Raw genomic sequence first — 17,930 nt, 5'->3', positions numbered from 1 at the left:
AGATGCATGGAGCGGGGTCAGAAAAAATGAAGTGCATGAAAATGAACTATGATAATTTCATTAAAGCTTATCAGTGTATGTAAAATAATGACAGTGGTCATTCACAAAGCAGAGCTGATAACGCAGACATTTGGCATTAATGAGCTAACTATCACCTATAGTAGGATAAACAATACTGATCTTCATTCAAGCGAAATTGCTGGTTGTAACTGAGCTAGAAAAATGCCTAAATGATCAGGTTATTTCAAACAGTAAAGAGAGAATGGGGAAGGCAGAGAAGTAATATTATATATAATAAACTGTGTGTCTGAATTATTAACTCTTCTCAAAATCATCAGAACTGGAGACTTTCCCCCACCCCCAATTGGATTGTACATCCAGCAGAGAAGTCTTAACGGAAATGACAAAATAATGAATTGTGAGCAATAGATCAACACCTTCTTCATCGTGATATGAAGACAATATGAGACTGATTGAGGGAACAATAACCTCAACAAAGCTTTGAAGGGGCGGCTCTAAAAGCAACTCACATTCTTCCTTGTGGGAAGGAAAGGGCGGAGCATTCTGAATTTTTATTATCTTTCTATGCAAGTCCTAGCAGTGAAAACCCATAGTAGAGCATCTCCTGTAGCAACCCATTCCTTTGCTAAGCAGATTGCCAGAATGGCCAGCTGAGCAGCTCGCTGTTAAAAGATAGTTCCTTGATATTTAGAGATCTTTATTCAATGCTTTGAAGAAGATAGCCAGGTTGAGAGCTTAGGAAGGTCATCCCTGCTTTAGCTAAGAGGAGGGAGAAGATGTATATTGATCATGTGAAGAAATAAGCTTTTACAGTTTGGAGCAAAGCCAGGCTGAAGATACTGTGTTAGATGTGGGGCATCTCTGTCCGGGTGTCTTGTTGAGGAGGAGATTTGCTGCCTCACAAGAGTGCCTCTGTGCTTCCAGTTATGCTCTGCTTGCACATTTGTATATAAAGCAAATATTTCAAAGGTGCATGCCTTGCATGAAAAAGGCTCAAAGTTCAATCCTGGCATCCCTACGTGGAACCAGAAAACATTCCTGCCTGAAAACCTGCTGTCAGGCAGTGTTGACAATACCCAGCCAGATGGGTGGGGTATAAATATTTATAATCATCGTTGTCGTCGTCATCATCATGGGCTAGATGGATCAGTGGTCTGACAGCATGTGGCACCTTCCTCTGTTCCTCATTCAAAGCAAACAAAAACATTCGAGAACACTGTCACTGGAACTCCTCAATGCACAGAATGACTGGAAGCAGCCAACAATGTTATGTTGAGCCACGGGATAAGGAATCATCTAGCTCTTGTTAGAAGACCAATGGTTCTACTTTCAGTTGTCAGGAGAGGAAGGAAATCCCCTGAAATGCAGAAATTTAAGATAGTATGATGAGATAACCTTCCTTATAAGTGTAATGATTATGGAAGGAAGTAGTAAACCACAGATAGAGAACATGAGTGGAATTAAAAATCATCACAAGTGTGGTGATATTTCCAAATGAATTATTCTTTAATTTGGCACTGTTAAGGTGCATGCAGCTGTCAGGAAACATGTGTAGCAAATGTGATAGAATGAACAAACATATGACCAATCTATGATCTCCTTTCAATTTATGTTTAATATTTGGTTTATCATTTTGCAATCTCAATATGCCAGGGAAGCTGCAGAGCTCCAGGGGCTATGGAATCTATCTGTCTGTCTGTCTATCTACCTATCTACCTACTTACAGTGATACCTCGGGTTAAGTAGTTAATTCGTTCCGGAGGTCCGTACTTAACCTGAAACTGTTCTTAACCTGAAGATCACTTTAGCTAATGGGGCCTCCTGCTGCTGCCGCGCCGCAGGAGCACAATTTCTGTTCTCATCCTGAAGCAAAGTTCTTAACCTGAAGCAATATTTCTGGGTTAGCGGAGTCTGTAACCTGAAGAGTATGTAACCTGAAGCGTATGTAACCCGAGGTACCACTGTATCTATCTATCTCTATGTATATATCTATCTATATCTAAAAGCTGCTATCACCCATTTCAACTGGAAGCCCAAAACTCCATTCAGTCACAAATGAATCTACTATCAAGAATGCTCATTATAACATAATGTGAACAGAAAAATCGCTCTCCTGGATGAGACCAAAGGTCTAGCAGGAAGACTGCTCAGAAGCCAGTGCAGCCCTGGGATCTATGTCACATATACACTCATGGATATTGTCATAGGGCCACAGCACTGCCTTCCACCACACCTCAAAACCACCACATGGTTTCTATGAATAACTGCAGAGAACACCCTGCCCCTGTGGGAAGAGCCTTGGCCTGTGTGGTATTTAAATAAGCCACCTATGGCTGAAGTAGCATAATTTATCACCGTCACAGATTCCATTTCACTTCCTCTGTCTGCAGTAGGATTCCTATTTGGGGAAGACTTCTTGGTAGTGGCTGGTTGTGGTGAGGTCAGCTGTGGGCGACCAAAGTCTGCGGTGGACATCTCCCTCGAGAGGGCTTCTCTCTTCCCCTTATCAGGGCATGAAAGAGGCCAGAAACTGGGCCGGGAGCCAGATAACAGTGGGGAAGGCCTGGAGCTTGCAGTGACATGCCTTTCATGGCTGCCACCCTTATTGGAATCCCTCGTATTATTTAGCACAACAACATTTGGTGCTATGGGCTGTTTGCAAAAGAAGGAACAGAAAAGGCACTATATTAAGCATGCTGTCTGTCTCTGCAAACAGTAATTGCTTGAGTGGCATCACATTTGGCTGCGTTCAATGACTTCTTGTCATGAAAGTATGACTTACTTCCCACTCAAGCCTCATTCGAAAGGCTTTCATCAAATAATAATCCTAATAATCTCAACAATTTGACTGTGAGCTTTAAGATCTGTGCCTATGGCTGCTTCATAGTTGAGAGAGAAAAGAAAGCATTTCCTAGAGATTGTTTTTGTGTTGGGTTGCCATATTTTGAAGAGCAAAAAAGAGGACACAATGGGCGACTCCTACTTTTAACTATGGATCGCTATGACGACTCTACCTACAAAAAAGAGGATGTTCCCTGGAAAAAGAGGACATATGGCAACCCATGCCAGTGCTTGGCCTCTCTTCCTTTTCTTGTTGTAAAAAGCCTTGATTGGTGGGGGGGGGGCGTAAGCAGGTTTGTGGTGCAAGAGTAGCAAACAAGCTTCAATTTTGCAATCTGAATTTGCTGTCGTGTGATTGGATCCTACCCCAAAACAGAAAGAGTCTGGAAGCTCCTTTAGGCTCCTGAGCAAGGATTGTGGTAATTCTGCACTGTATCCATAGTGCATTCCAGATCAAGCAGCAGCATTATCCATTCCTTCACATATCATGGTCGTATGAACAAGCCTGTTGTATCTTCCTGCTAGTTCTTTAAGCTTAATCCAGGCATAGGCAACCTCGGACCTCCAGATGTTTTGGGACTACAACTCCCATGATCCCTAGCTAACAGGACCAGTGGTCAGGGATGATGGGAATTGTAGTCCCAAAACATCTGGAGGGCTGAGGTTGACTATGCCTGGCTTAATCCTATCACTTGCTGTGCCCATAAAGGCCAAGAACACTCCAAGTTGGAACCATCTGACTTTTAAGTACTATATTTTCTCAAGTATTTTTGCTTTGAAGAACATAGCTCTCTTGGTGCTTTAAATGGCATGTATCCTGCAAGAGTCTCATAATGAAGGGCACCAACCTTCCACACGCACCAACATTTTCAGCATATGGACTCCCCCTCATCTAGGTAGTCTGTGGTGCCATGGAAATTTTGTCCTCCTATGTTTTTGAACAAAGAAAAACAATTTTTTGAATGAAAAGTAACTGCACTTGAGACAGGACAAATCTTCAGAGGTGTTCAAATTGGCGCAGTTTGGAATGGTTCAGTCTGCCATCTTGATTCAAAATGGTGTCCAACAAGTTCCATTTACGGGCAAACCTGTCTCCACAATCTCCAGATGAGTGATGGTATCTTCATAGGTATCCAAACTGGCCCAGTCACACCAAACCGGGTGACAGTATCTTCAAGAAGTGCTGCCTGAAAAATCCTGGTTCCATATAGACCTCATCCAATTTCTGTTCTCGTGCTGATTTTAGTGTGATTTCATTTTGAGAATCTTTTGTAAGCTATTTTGACAGTCTCTTGGAGCTATGAAGTGGGATATAAATATTAAATAAATAAGAGATTTTGCCTGAAGACCAGGGAGCAGAACTTGTGTCAAGCTTATATCAAGCTCAGAGACAAACCACTGCTGAGGTGCAGTGCTGGCGTAGGCAGTTGGAAGCCCACAGGTAAATAATGTAGTTGAAGACAGACCAGGGGCTATGCTTTGGATCAGGCAAAAGAAAAAGAAAAAAGCAAGGGGCAGAGGCAAGGATCATGGTCAAACAGTGCCAGCCCAATATTTCGTTGCCTGAAGTACAGCATCAAATGCCCCTTTTGTCTTACTCCCCCTCCCCTGGTAGGGTGAAGACTTTACAGTCTCTCAGATATCAATTCCTGGCTTTAGCTATCTACCTAAATTACACTGCCTGAAGCTGTGTGTTTCACCTTCCTGAATGAAAGAACTAAATGGCCCTGTCGGGTGAGACCCGATGTTTGCTATATGTGGAGAAATAGCTCTTCTGTTTCTACAGAAAAGGGCAAAAGTACACAGTACAGATAGAGTCATCATCTTAACTTCCTGTGCAATATAATTTCCGCAACTTCCCCAAGGACAATGGCAGTTTTTATTTTCTCTTCCTTTTGTTAATTAGGTAATGCTTATTTGCCTCCAGTTTCATAAAAGAAAAAGCTAGGCTTGTGCATCCTGTTCGTTTTTAATTATGCCCTAAAGGTAGAATTCTTTCTCTTAGGATTTGGATTTAAAGAAATAAAAATAAAAGAAAATCCTTTAAAAATGACATCTGCAAATGACCAAGGTGTGGAAAGTGTGTTTTAAAACTCACTTAGATGTGTGTATTTAAGCAAGTGAATGGTACCTCTGGGATAGCCCAAACTCTGAATACACAATCAAACAAAGGAAGGCCAAATTGTTGAGCAAGGCTTTGAATATGGTGACTCAAAAACCCATTGTATCACACCCAAACTCTCTATCTAGTTAATATACAGTGGTACTTTGAGTTAAGAACTTAATTCGTTCTGGAGGTCCGTTCTTAACCTGAAACTGTTCTTAACCTGAGGTACCACTTTAGCTACCACTGCGCCGCCACCTCGCAATTTCTGTTCTCATCCTGAAGCAAAGTTCTTAACCTAAGGTACTATTTCTGGGTTAGTGGAGTCTGTAACCTGAAGTGTCTGTGACCTGAAGCATCTGTAGATACCACGGTATTGAATAGTGCTCTGAATATCAAACACAATGGAGATTACTGAAAAGCACAACCATTATTTCCCTAGCTGTAACAGAGGCTCTGCTGTGAAATAATTGTGGGCTGATTCAGCATTCTGAGTATTGATATTCAGAAATCAACACTTGAAGAGGAACTATGGAAAACGTATACTGAAATATAGCCAGATCTATTATCCTAATGCTTGTACATGGGCTTCTTGCCAAGTGAGGTGAGGTAATTCAACACATGACTTGGAAGATCTTTCTGGAAATGCCTTCTTGAAGACTCAGATTCTAAAGCAGAGGTGAGGAACCTCAGCTTGGGGGCCAAATGCGGCCTATTTATCTGGCCCTTGGGGTTCTCCACAGAATACAACCCTCTCTTCAAATGCTTTTGTCTGGCTGGAATGTGATAATGCCCCTTACTTGTCTGGATGAAGGATGGGAGTATGACTTTTGCATGGTTGGAATGCAGCCTACTACCCCAGGAGTACTCACCTGTGGCCCCACCCACTTTTCCTGACTAGTGATTCATATGCAATTAATTATATAAATTACATTGTCATTAGATTAATCCGCCTCATTCACTGTGCACCATTCCGCAGATGGGGGCTACCCATGGCACTCGCAGAGCCAGGACAGGATAGTGACCCACGAGTCACTGGGGAGGCAGCATCACACCAAGGCCAGAACCGCTTGGCACGGTGGCCTAGGAACACATCACCTAGGACTTTTTTGGGGGGGGGCCTACAGTAACTGCATACAGTAATTGCTTATCTTAGTTTTCCTTGAAAATGTTCACAAAAGGAAAAGTCACTCTTTGAAGTGAGAAAATGGTGAACGTAGCTTGAGAACAGGGTTGGGTAAATATTAAGGCAGGTTGTTCCATTGTTCAACTCTCCTTCCAGATTTTGAGTCATTAGAATCTATGACATTGCTTCTTGTACAGGACTAAAGACATGCTTCAAGTTATTCTGAGCAATGTCCTCCCCTCCTGCTTTTTGCATCTTTCCTGTGAAAATATTGGTAAGTGATGGATTTTGAGATGTGGAGGTACAATTTAAATGCTCACATAGTGCATTTTGAGCAACAGAGGGAAATTCCTTTCTTTTTTTTGAGGGCTCTTGGATGCTAGTGGGCTTACATGAATGTAAGAACAACACAGGACGGGGTGATGAACTTTTTTCAGCTGCATTCCTTTCTGGGGCTAGGGGCAAATCTGGGCAGACTTGCCTTTGTACAGTAGGCTAGTCTCTACAAACACGCAACACCTTTCTCTACCCTGTATTTAAAGTAACTAAAAAGCTTTACAACAGGTGAAGGACACACCTGAACCAGTAAAAACACTCAATAACAGAGCTGGGGAGGGGTTGTGGGATGGGGAGAGTCCTGATAGACGGGGGCACATTTGGTCACTGGGCCTAATGTTCTCAGCCCATGCTCTAAGATATCTGGTTAAACCCTCCCCCCAATATTAGAAGAAGAGAAGAGTTTGGATTTGATATCCCGCTTTATCACTACCCGAAGGAGTCTCAGAGCAGCTAACATTCTCCTTTCTCTTCCTCCCCCACAACAAACACTCTGTGAGGTGAGTGGGGCTGAGAGACTTCAAAGAAGTGTGACTGGCCCAAGGTCACCCAGCAGCTGCATGTGGAGGAGCGGAGACGCGAACCTGGTTCCCCAGATTACGAGACTACCGCTCTTAACCATTACACCACACTGGCTCTATTAGTTTTTTTACTAATATAAAAATTAAATACCCAATTTGGGGGGTGGGGGTGGGAGCGAGTGCCAAGTGGTCTCCACTCCCGACATAGGATATCATACTACAGTTGCTTTTGGGCTTTGTCCAATGAGACAACACAGCTACCTGCAAATTGCATCTGCTTCTGAGGGATTTAACCAACTGCAGGAATAACTAATGAAATGGCTCAAATCCTCAAAAGAGAACTTCAAAATGTACTAGATGAATATTTGAACAGTTTTAGAAAAAACAACGGACAAAATTTGTAAGTAGCCAACTGTGGGGAAGGCCCCACAAAGCAACCATTACAGAGAATGAGACTCTAATTTCAGGTTCATGGGTTCGAGCCCCATGTTGGGTAACACATTTCTGCATTACAGGGGGTTGGACTAGATGACCCATTCGGGTCCCTCTCAACTCCACAATTCTATGATTCTGTTCAGGGTGAGAGGGATCCAGTTGCCCAGGCCCACCCCTTTACTTCAGAGGGCCTTAGGTGTTGCCTGGCAACTGCCAACCAGGGACTGAAGGCTGCCTCTGCCATCTGGGCTGAGTGAGATCCCACCACTTAACCCCAGTCCCTTGCCTCAGAAAACCTCAAAGGGAGTTGCATGAATGTCAGAAATCCTGCCTAGATAGTCCTGGTTCCTTGTGGATGCCATGCAATCTCTGCTCCTGCACCAGATTTTAGTGTGCTTATACGGAGAATATTTTACAAGCTGTTTTGAATGCCCCTGTAGGCTAAAAAGAAGGAAAGAAGCATGCAAGTACCTATATAAACCAACAGCAGTATTTTCCTGTGCCTGAGGACCTGGGTGTAAGGAAAGTATTCCTCTCACATGCACAGGCAAACCAGGTCGCACCTATCTTTTCGATCCCTCAGAATGGTTACTAACTACAACCTGGGGTTCTCCTCTCCGTCATGTCCAGGAACACACTATCCGCCCATTCCCTTGTTTTGCTGAACTCCCAACCCTGCACAAAACTTGCCAAGTTACGTCACAAAACCTTTGTGACGTTTTCAGCGGGTCCCGGCAGCGAAGGTGCCGCGGCGCTGCTGCTGCTATTTTCGAAGTGCATGGCTTCTTTAAAAGAGTGTATTCATCTTTGCAGGTGGCTTTTGGGACACATACACACACACATGACCCTGAAAAATGCTTGCAAGGGGGAGATGACCCTGCTAAATGATTGCAAGGGCCACGGCGCAGGGGCGGGCGGACTTCCCTGCCTGGGATGCATCCCCCATAAAGGTAGACGGAACCCGAACCAGGTCGCCTACCTGAGAAGCACTCCGCCCCTTCCTATCTGCGCCTCTCCACTTCCCTCCAAAGCAACCTGCCCCTATTGTGTCCCACACCCCATTAAACGAGGGGGCGCCCCGCTCCGACGCGCGCGCCTCTCCAGCTTGCCCGCGCGCCCCAACACCCCACTGAAACAAGTGCATGAACCCGCAACCTCCTTCCTTCTCTCCCCTCCTCCCTCTTCCCCAGAAGCGGCCGCTTGCAAAGGCACCATCTTCCCCGGCCGAGCCAGCCAGCCAGCCAGCCTCGACCTCCCTCTCTCCCCTCACCCCCAACCCGCAAAAAGAAGCCTCCTCCTTTGCCCTGCCTCGGCTGGGCAGCAATTGGCGCCCTTCCCTGCGCGGCGCCGTCACTCAAGAGCAGGGTCGCGTCCGGATTGAGCGCCGCCGGTGCCACTTACGGTTCCGCCTCCTCGGGTGCCCCGCGATTGGGCGGCGGCGCTGTCACTTCGGAGTTTTCTCCTCATCCCCGTCCCGCCTCCCTTGTTGTCACGACGCCGCTGAGGGTTGGGGCTTTTTTTTTTTCCCTTCGCCTCCTCGCTGCCGCTGTTGACTGATGTTCTTCTGAGGGGAGAAGCGGCGGCGGCGGCGGCGGCGGCTGGTCCTTCTTCTTCCCGCTTTCCTCTCTCGCCCCGCTTCCCCATCCTTCCCGGGCCGGCCCCGGAGTTGCGGGGCGGGGGGTGGGTCGGGGGTCGGGGGGGAGAGCGAGCTTCCTTCGCCATGACCACCAGCACCACCGGCTCCACGCTGCTGCAGCCGCTCAGCAACGCCGTTCGGCTGCCCATAGACCAGGTGAGGATCGGCGGCGGCGGCGGCGGCGGCTGCAGGAGCAGCAAAGAGCAGCCGCCCTCCTGCTTTTAGAGGGAATGAGAATAGGATGTAGTTCCTCCCTCCCCACCCCCCATCTTATCCCTTCCCCCTTTTTCTGTGTTTCCGAGCTTGCATTCCTCCCCCTTTGCAACCCCACCCCACATTGCCCACCCGAAAGTAGCAGATTCCCGCCCCCGGTCATTAGATTTTTACATGCGTTTCTGCATCTTCTGCCTATCTTGCATCTCTTTTTTCCTCTCTGTTCAGTGCTGTATATTGTGCGCAAAAAAAGGAGGAATCTGGAGAGGGTGTGTGTGTGTTGGGGTGATTATGCATCTGCACACATCCACCCTTTTGTATGTGCCATCATGTTCTTAGGGTGTGTTATGTGTGGTTGCTTTTGCCTACCGTTTAGATAGCCGCCTCTTTTAAGCCTCTGCATTGGCAAAATTCTGTTGCTGAATAATAATAATAATAATAATAATTAAGCGGGTGTTTTAACTATCTCAAGGTCGTATTGTATTTTTTTTTAATCATTGGGGAAAACGACGTTTTGGTTACAGGTGCTATAGGGAAGAGTGATAAGCTTATTGATGTGCATAAACTGCTACTTTCCAAACCGTGATCGATAAGCGTTTAAATCACAGTTATTTCCCCAAAAGCAGCGTTGTTAGAAATGTACTTTGTGTACAACCCAGAGACTTTAAAATAGGAAACTGGGAACCAGAAGCCTTGAGCTATTTTGTTGGCTGTGGGGGAAGTCCTGGCTCTATTAAAACCTGTGGCAAAATTCCCATTTGACCTCCTTGGGGGGCAGAATTTCATCTGTTTCAGTTTGGCCTTGGGAGAAACAGCAGAGTGGAATCTTCCTTTTCCTTGTGCTGAGAGAGGGACTTGTGGGGCGCCAGACATTGGGAAGCTTTAACGATTTGCAGTTAATGGGTGCTGTGTGCTGTAGTTGAATGCCGAGTATTTATTTCGTGAGTCTGCATAAAGGCAATGCATTGTAATATTTACACAGAAGCAATACATGTGATAGTATGTGTATACTGATTTTCCCTTTCAGAAAAGCTGAAAATGCTAGGTGATGGCAAAGTTCGTAAACATTGCACATTACCTGTACTAAAGAAGAGTGCATGTCATTGGGGGAACTGAGGCACACAAATCAATTTACTTGACTTGTATATCCAGGGAGGGGGAGGGGAGAGATGTGGAACTCAAGTTCTCAAGTTCAATCTGTGGGCGGTCCAGTGAATACCTTTACTTGTATTTGGTCACGCTGATACTTCTAATCTCATAGTGAGTAAACGATGGGTGTGAAAATTTATCTTCTCATTAAAAAAACACCCTTTATGTACCCCACAGTTTAAAAAAATGACTTGAGGCAGACTGTACAGATGTGTTTTTAGTAAGAGAGAAATGGAAAATTACTCTCATGCTGTGGTGAAGAAAGCTCTACCCATACAAAGGATACATTTACAAAATAATTGGTAGTACTTTCTGAAAAGTAGAAAAAGAGCAGTAGTAGTTTGGAAACACCCGAAAACTTTTTGTAATATCTTCTGAGCAGAGCTGAAAATTTCTGTGTTTAGGGTATCTGACAATAAACAAAACTAAAAGAAGCTGTCAAAGCTGAATCAGGGGCTGAATGCAAGGTTGTCGGACGGACCATAGACTTCATATGCCTTAACATTTGAATCCTGATAGTTTGAGAGTATGTGCTCCCAGGTACATGATGCAATATGATTCTGTTTTATGGACGAATGTAGGTTTTGCTGACAAAGGTTACAATCTGGTCAAAGTTAAGGCCTTTAAGACCCATTGATTTCATTGGAGGAGAACTTTCTACTGAAATCAGTGGCACCAAAATGTGCTTAACGTTGCCTGGAGTGAATTAATTATGTGCTTCATTCTTATATTAGGACAGGGATCAACTTTCGCTGTGCTGCATCTGCTAGGTTTCATCTACGTTTTTGCTAATACTGTTGGTATTTTAGCAGTTGAGTATAACGTCATGTCAACCATTCCACACTTTTATGAAATATGTTCACCGTGGGCTTACTAGTGCTACAGTAGAGTTGCTGCACCAAGGTGTGAGTATGAATGGAAGGTCCCTGGTTCACTGCATTTCTCTAAAATGTGTTCACCGAGTGCTTGGAGGCATGTCTGCTGTTCATATTTATTAAGTTGCATTATAGCAAACACCTATGGCCAACGTAATTGCTGTGTAAAAGTGGATAGTGTTCAGTCTCAAAAATTCCCAGAAGCAGGGAAGACTGAGTTGGTAATTTGCGACACAGATACACCTCTATACAGAATGTGTGGTACATTTAAAAAACCTCCTATTTGATTATGCAGCATATTTTGTGGGTACAGTGTTCTGTACCCAAGGCAGTGGGCGTGGCACCTCTAAATTCTGAGATAAGTATTTGCAACTTTTTAAAGGTTTAAATATTCTTTTGATAAATATGAAGAAGAACCCTGCTCAATCATTCAAAAAAGGTCGGACTAATCCAGTACAGTGGTACCTTGGTTTAAGAACAGTTTAGTTTATGAACAACTTGGATTAAGAAAGCTGCAAACCCAGAAGTAGGTGTTTTGGTTTGTGAACTTCGCCTTGGAAGCAGAACATGTTCCGCTTCCTATTTATTCAGTGTGTTCCATTTGTAAATTGAATCCCCCACTGCTATGAAAAAAAACCCGCCTTGGTTTAAGAATGCTTTGGTTTAAGAACGGACTTCCGGAACGGATTAAGTTTGTAAACCGAGGTACCACTGTATCCTGTTCTCATAGTGGCCAACCTGCAAGCAGGACGTGAACCCAACAGCACTGTTTTCACTTGGGATTCCCAGCAACTGGTATTTAGAGACATACAGCCTCAGACAGTGGAGGCAGAACATCGTTATCATGGCTGGTTGCCATCGATCACCTTATTCTCTATGAATTTATCTAATCCTCTTTTAATGCCGCCCCATTGGTGGACATCGCTATACCTTGTAAGAGTGAGTTCCATAGTATATAGCAGGCTTCCTCAAACGTGGCCCTCCAGATGTTTTGAGACTACATTTCCCATCATCCCTGACCACTGGTCCTGCTAGCTAGGGATCCATGGGAGTTATAGGCCAAAAACATCTGGAGGGCCGAGTTTGAGGAAGCCTGGTATATTGTGTGAAGGATTTCCTTGTCTGTCATGAATCTTAGAGCATTCATCTTCATCTTATAACATTCAGCTTCATTGAACGGCCTTGGGTTGTAGTATTGGGTTTTTCTAATTGGCCTTAGGTTGTAGGGTGGGGGGAAACCCCGTTTCTTCACACTGTGCATAATTTTGTACATTTCTATCATATCCCCCTACTCTCCTTTTTTCTATACTAAGAAGCTCCAGATGTTGTAACCTTTCCTCATAAATGAGTTGCTCAAGCCCTTTCAGTTGACAAGTGGGTGCCTATAAGAAAAAAAGTCATTCCCCTACCGCCTGGTTGGTGAATCATAATTGTGCTCTTCTGATGATGATCAAAGTTTAGTGTGAAGCAGCCTTTGTCCTCAGGATGTTGGACAATGCCTAGGAAAACTGGGATCAGCACTCAGCCACGAATCCTTCTGGGTGACTTTAGACCAGACACTGTCTCTCAGCCTAACCTACCTCACAGGGTTATTGTTAGGGTAAGATGATGGGAGAGAAAAACGGCCATACATACGACTTTGAATGCCTTGGTGGAAAGGTGGGATACAAATGCGATAAAAATTAATATGTGCAGCTTCCACCATCCCCAGTTAGCACAATCATGATGACCAGAACATGTCCAAAAACATCTGGAGGCACCAGGGTGCGGAAGGCAGGTTTGGACTGAAGACTGTTCATAGCCTTACTTTTCATGGTACTATTATAAGAACATCTTCAGAAGAGAAAACCTAACAAATCTTGGGCTGAATACTGTGCACTGCAAATTTGTCAGTGCAAGAATAAAAGCAGACGTGGCTGTAAGGGAAAGTGTATTGAGTCTCTTCAGCTTAGGACAGTTTGGTGTTCTGTATGAAATAGTAAGTTGTCATCATTTCATATTGTATCCTGAAGCTTTGGGGACTAGTCAGTCTTCCCCTATCCTTCATGCCTTCAACTTTGCATGCTCCATCTGGGTCCATTTCTTTTCCCTTCGTTGTTTCGGCTTGTTTAGGGCCCTTTACTAGTATCTCTTGCTCCCCTTGCCATGAAACCTTTCCGCCCTGTAGGTCGATGAGCAAGCATAACCCATATTTCACATTCCTGACGCCAGGTTGTCATGATTTCAGTTTGTTCGTCTCTTATGTCCATTGCATGCCAGCCCTTGCTTCAGGTATAGGTGGGATTTTTCGTGTTTTCCTCCCTCCCTCCCTCTTGTTCCTGGCCACAGCAGCACGTGCAGCAGCATAGTAGGGACTGAAAGAGCACACTTATTTTGTTGAGTAAGACAGGTTTTTCTACAGGTTGATTTATGCGTAGGCACAATTGCAGTATTCAAAGAGGCAAGAAGGATGTTTTTTGCCTTTTTTGTTTGTTATAGTTCTGCAATTGTATGGAAATCGAGTGTGTATTTGTATGTATACGTGGAACGAACCACACTAATGCACAGAGTGTAGTCAGGTAATCATGAACAAGTGTTGGGTGTGGCAAAGAGCAATGAGAAATTGGCTCCTTATGTTATGTGCTAATCAAAAAGAGAAGCTTTGGCGTCTGTGATATAAAGTGAAGTAACTTTTCCTCTCCATGTGTTGAAAAAGAATATCTGGCTCAGTTCAGAGGAGAAACACCTTTTTCCTTCTCTCCTGCTTGCAGATTGTAGTTTGCAATTTAGGGCTAATTGTAGTTTGCTATGACATACAAATCGGCCAATCACGTTTAGTTTCTCAACTTCAAAATGGTTTCGAAAAACATGGTTTGAAGTGGATTTTTTTCTTCTGGTTTCTGAGATTGTGTGAGGGCACAAGGTTCTGACCCAGTTCTTATTTGAACCATATTTTGGAGCTATGCATGTGTGTTGTATAGTATGACCAGGGATGTAGATGTGGGCAAGATTGTAGGGGCCTGTTCCCTTCCTTGAATTTTTAACTTTTCATTAAAATTAAATCATGAACCCTCTTGGTTGTGAAGCTATAAGGAAGAAAAAGTGCAGGTTCAATTTCTCAGGAAGAGGTAAACCTGCTTCTGCTTTTTAGCATTAAAAAGGCACTTATTTTTCAATATTATTATTTTTTCCAATATTATTACTTTTTCAATATTATTAATTAAATTTTAAAGTATTTATCTAGGCTCTTAGTGCAAAACATCCGCTGTTAATTCCCCAACAATGTTTTTTGCTACAGGCTTCAGTGTTTAGAATGCTATGATGGGCAGGAATCAGGAAGAATATTGGGAGAAGGGGTCGGTTTGCTGGTACACTTTTGGTGCTTTATAACAAGTTTGATATCATATCATGCACTGTGTTGGGCAGAGTCCCATGTTCACATTCCTATGGAATCATGGACTTGGGAAATATCTCTGCCTCAGGACAGTGGGAAAGATAGTACTCTTCTGCATCTAGATAAGTGAGGATCAACAGAATAAATATGATAAATCACGTTGTAGACTTGGAATTATAAAAAAAATATTATTTTTTAATTTCCAACACCTTTGCTGCTGGTTAGTTGCATTGTTGGGAAACTGGCATAAAGCTGCTTTATTTTAATTTATGTAGAGTTGGGTTTTCTGAATTCCTATCTCTTTAATTTGTATAGCACATTGTGAAAAAAGGGATCATGTTCGAGAGCTGATGTTGCACATGAATTTGTTCCTTGCTCTTCAGCAAAAAGAAAAAAGAAAAAAAAAGAACTGCTAGCACGGCATAAGAATTGCAATAAGAACGTTTCAGATTTACAGCCTGAAATACCAGTAACTGACACAAAAGGAAAAGGGATTGGGAATGGAGGAGGAAAAAAGTAAAGCTAGGCAGTATTTCTTTGTTACCTTATCTTTGTTGAATGGCTTATCTTGTCAGTTGACAATTGAGATCCTTCCCATCTAGTCTTCAGAGTTATCTCTGCCAGAATTCATTATCTGCCACTATTCATTTTGACTTGTCATTAGATCTTTTCTGCTTGCACCAAGGGCCTTTGGGCCCCTTGTTTTGCCCTTGTTTAGTCTGACCCTGGTGACTGTGGAAGACAAAAATCTGTTTTAACACTGCTTCTTTTCTGTTGCCATAGAAATGGGCAGCTGTGATAGAAAAGAGGTGCTGTACAGCCTCTTGGCTATTGGAGAGGGAAAGCTGCCATGGTAGATTCAAGAGACCAGGGCAAAGTAGAGAACGATCTAAATCTTCTTCCCCATCAGCAAATTGCTCTGAATTGTGGAGACAAGAGAGAGGTTCTAAGTCAGGAGTTTCAGCGGCTGGGAATGGGGGGAAATCAAGTGCAACATGATTACTGGTGGGATATTTTCTGTATGGAATGAATTTTCTGTATAGCCAAAGGCTTGAGCCTTTGCTGTTGTAATGAAATGGCTTGATGCAAAGCAGCAGCTAGTTTATAAATGTAGATGGCAAATTATGGGTTGCAAATTGGATATTTTTACAGATTGTCTGGAAACAGATTTTGTCTGCTGACCAAGTGCACATGAAAATTCCATGACTTTTTGTCTATGCCCAAATGGCAACTTGTCATACAGTGTTTAAACCAGAAGAAGAGTCGGAAAATTTAGTTCAAGAAATTGGTTTCAGGTCTGGTGATTTCACTTGTATACATGTTATTTGCCCTGACAATGTCATGCCAAACCATGGTTTAGTGTAGCGTGCCCAAGGGGAAATGAGCCACAGAAAACTACAAGCTTGCATGCTCCCCACCTCTCTTTTTCTCCTCTTTCACCTGTGTGTTTGATTACTTATGGCTTGTCATGTTGCCTTGCAGGACAAACTCTGGTTAGTGTTAACTCTGGTTAGTTTAAAACAAGCTAGCTTCAAATCATGGTTTCTGAAGCTGGCTTGTTTAAGCTAACTATTGCTAACCCTGGTTCTGGGTGTGGCCAGCATGGCAAGCTGCACTTAACCAGGCACATAAGAAGTGGAGTGCATGTCATGTTAAAGCATGTGTGAACTACAGCCACTGTGTGTGTGTCTGCAGCAGCACAATCACTTAGGGTCCCAGGCTCACTGAATCAGCATATCTGACTCTCCAGAAATCCTCTTGGGATATACTCTAGTTTTCAGTGATCCTAAGATTTATTTAAAGCGATATCTTCAACTATACTCTTGTGAGAGAAAGTGTTAGGATACAAATTTGAGAAATTCCAGCCCTCTTACCCTTCTAAAATTGGCACTTTGTTGGAGTCTGTAGCAGGAGCGTAACTACTGATCCGTATGCCTTAACTGTAGGACCAGACTTTGGTGCCTCTCACTACTTTGGAAGGCGGCAATTCTTCAAATGCTACTAATGCTTTAATTTATATCGTGCCAAAGAAATGTAATTAGTAGTGGGGAAAGCAAGGAACGGGGTGGAAAATTTGCCTTGTGTGGGCTTTGTCTGGAGATGGAGTTTGAAAAGAGGCTTACCTGGGCCAGGTATGCACACATTTTTGTCTCTCACTTGACTCTCACCATACAGCTTTTTTGAACAAAACCAAACCCAAGGAAATTTAGTGTTGGCTTCAGTTTAGGAGGGCTCTTGGGCAAGAGTTTGGATTTGGATTTTGGATTTGATATCCTGCTTTATCACTACCTACCCTAAGGAGTCTCAAAGCGGCTCACAATCTCCTTTCCCCTCCGCTCCCACAACAAACTCTCTGTGAGGTGAGTGAGGCTAAGAGACTTCACAGAAGTGTGACTAGCCCAAGGTCACCCAGCAGCTGCATATGAAGGAGCAGGGAATCAAACCCGGTTCACCAGATTACGAGTCCACTGCTCTTAACCACTACACCACACTGGCTCTCCCCAATAGCCTCCCTTCCCTCAATGAGACTGTCCCCTCACTGCCTTTGCTGGAGTGGCTGCTCCTCTTCTGCCACCTCATTACTATCACCAGTCTTCAAAATTAGTCAGGCACATTTTGCATCGGGCTATCAACCAGCCAAGTGAAGATGCCTGGGTACCAGGATGGCATCTGACATCTCTACCATCTGGAGGTGCGTGACTGAAGATAATTGAATCTTGACAGTTTTCACACAGTAATACAACTTACCTGTAGAATTCTATCAGTTATATTTTTATCTGCACAATCAGAATGAATTTCAGGAACCCAAATGCTTTTTCTGTGCAGCCTGAGCCAGGAGCAGTGATCAACGTTATAGTTACTTGTTGTAGCTTGTCTTCACTTACCCCACCCCACTCCCCTGCTCACAGTTGTGAAGAATATCCTTAACATTGTAAACGGTTCGTGTCACCTTTAAGAAAATGAGGTCAGAACAGGCCCGTATATATGCGAACTATCCCTGGATCAAGTGACTTTTCTTCTTTAAGTTCTCAGAGTCCTTAACCCAACTCAAGGTAGTCATCTGAACTAGCCAGATGTCTTTGAATCACTCACAGTCAGTCTATCATTTGAAAAAATAAGACTCTTTAGAGCTGCCTTACCCCAAAACGTCAAGTAGATGTTCCATTTTGGCGACTGTCACCTTGGTTTAAGGAGGTATTTGGCACCTACTTTATATATCTGAGTTTCTAACACTGGCTATTATTACCTGCTTGCTTGTCAAGCAGAGCCAGTGAGCAAGTAGGTAGTGAGTGACAGCTC

The 17,930-nt window shown here is 43.7% G+C and overlaps 1 protein-coding gene and 1 long non-coding RNA gene across 2 annotated transcripts in view; one reads left to right on the top strand and one right to left on the bottom strand.

Moving 5' to 3' along the window:
- Window positions 1–553: 553 nt before the first annotated feature.
- LOC310759877 lies at window positions 554–17,805 on the bottom strand. Its single transcript, XR_014546600.1, has 3 exons — window positions 17,771–17,805; window positions 15,175–15,549; window positions 554–1,378 (listed from the first exon to the last, which is right to left on the bottom strand). It is a non-coding gene; the product is annotated as an uncharacterized lncRNA (long non-coding RNA).
- The window catches only part of MBOAT2 (membrane bound glycerophospholipid O-acyltransferase 2), a 67,574-nt gene continuing 58,369 nt past the window's right edge, over window positions 8,726–17,930 (top strand). The window contains exon 1 of the mRNA XM_083607302.1: window positions 8,726–9,176. Coding sequence (XP_083463428.1) covers window positions 9,105–9,176 — 72 coding nt within the window. The 5' untranslated portion in view covers window positions 8,726–9,104. The remainder of the gene's footprint in view (window positions 9,177–17,930) is intronic.

Source organism: Podarcis filfolensis (genome assembly GCF_964270895.1).
Source record: "Podarcis filfolensis genome assembly, chromosome: 3".
Taxonomy (NCBI): domain Eukaryota; kingdom Metazoa; phylum Chordata; class Lepidosauria; order Squamata; family Lacertidae; genus Podarcis; species Podarcis filfolensis.
Note: the sequence above shows the minus strand (reverse complement) of the source record. Positions and strands in the feature narration are given on the sequence as shown.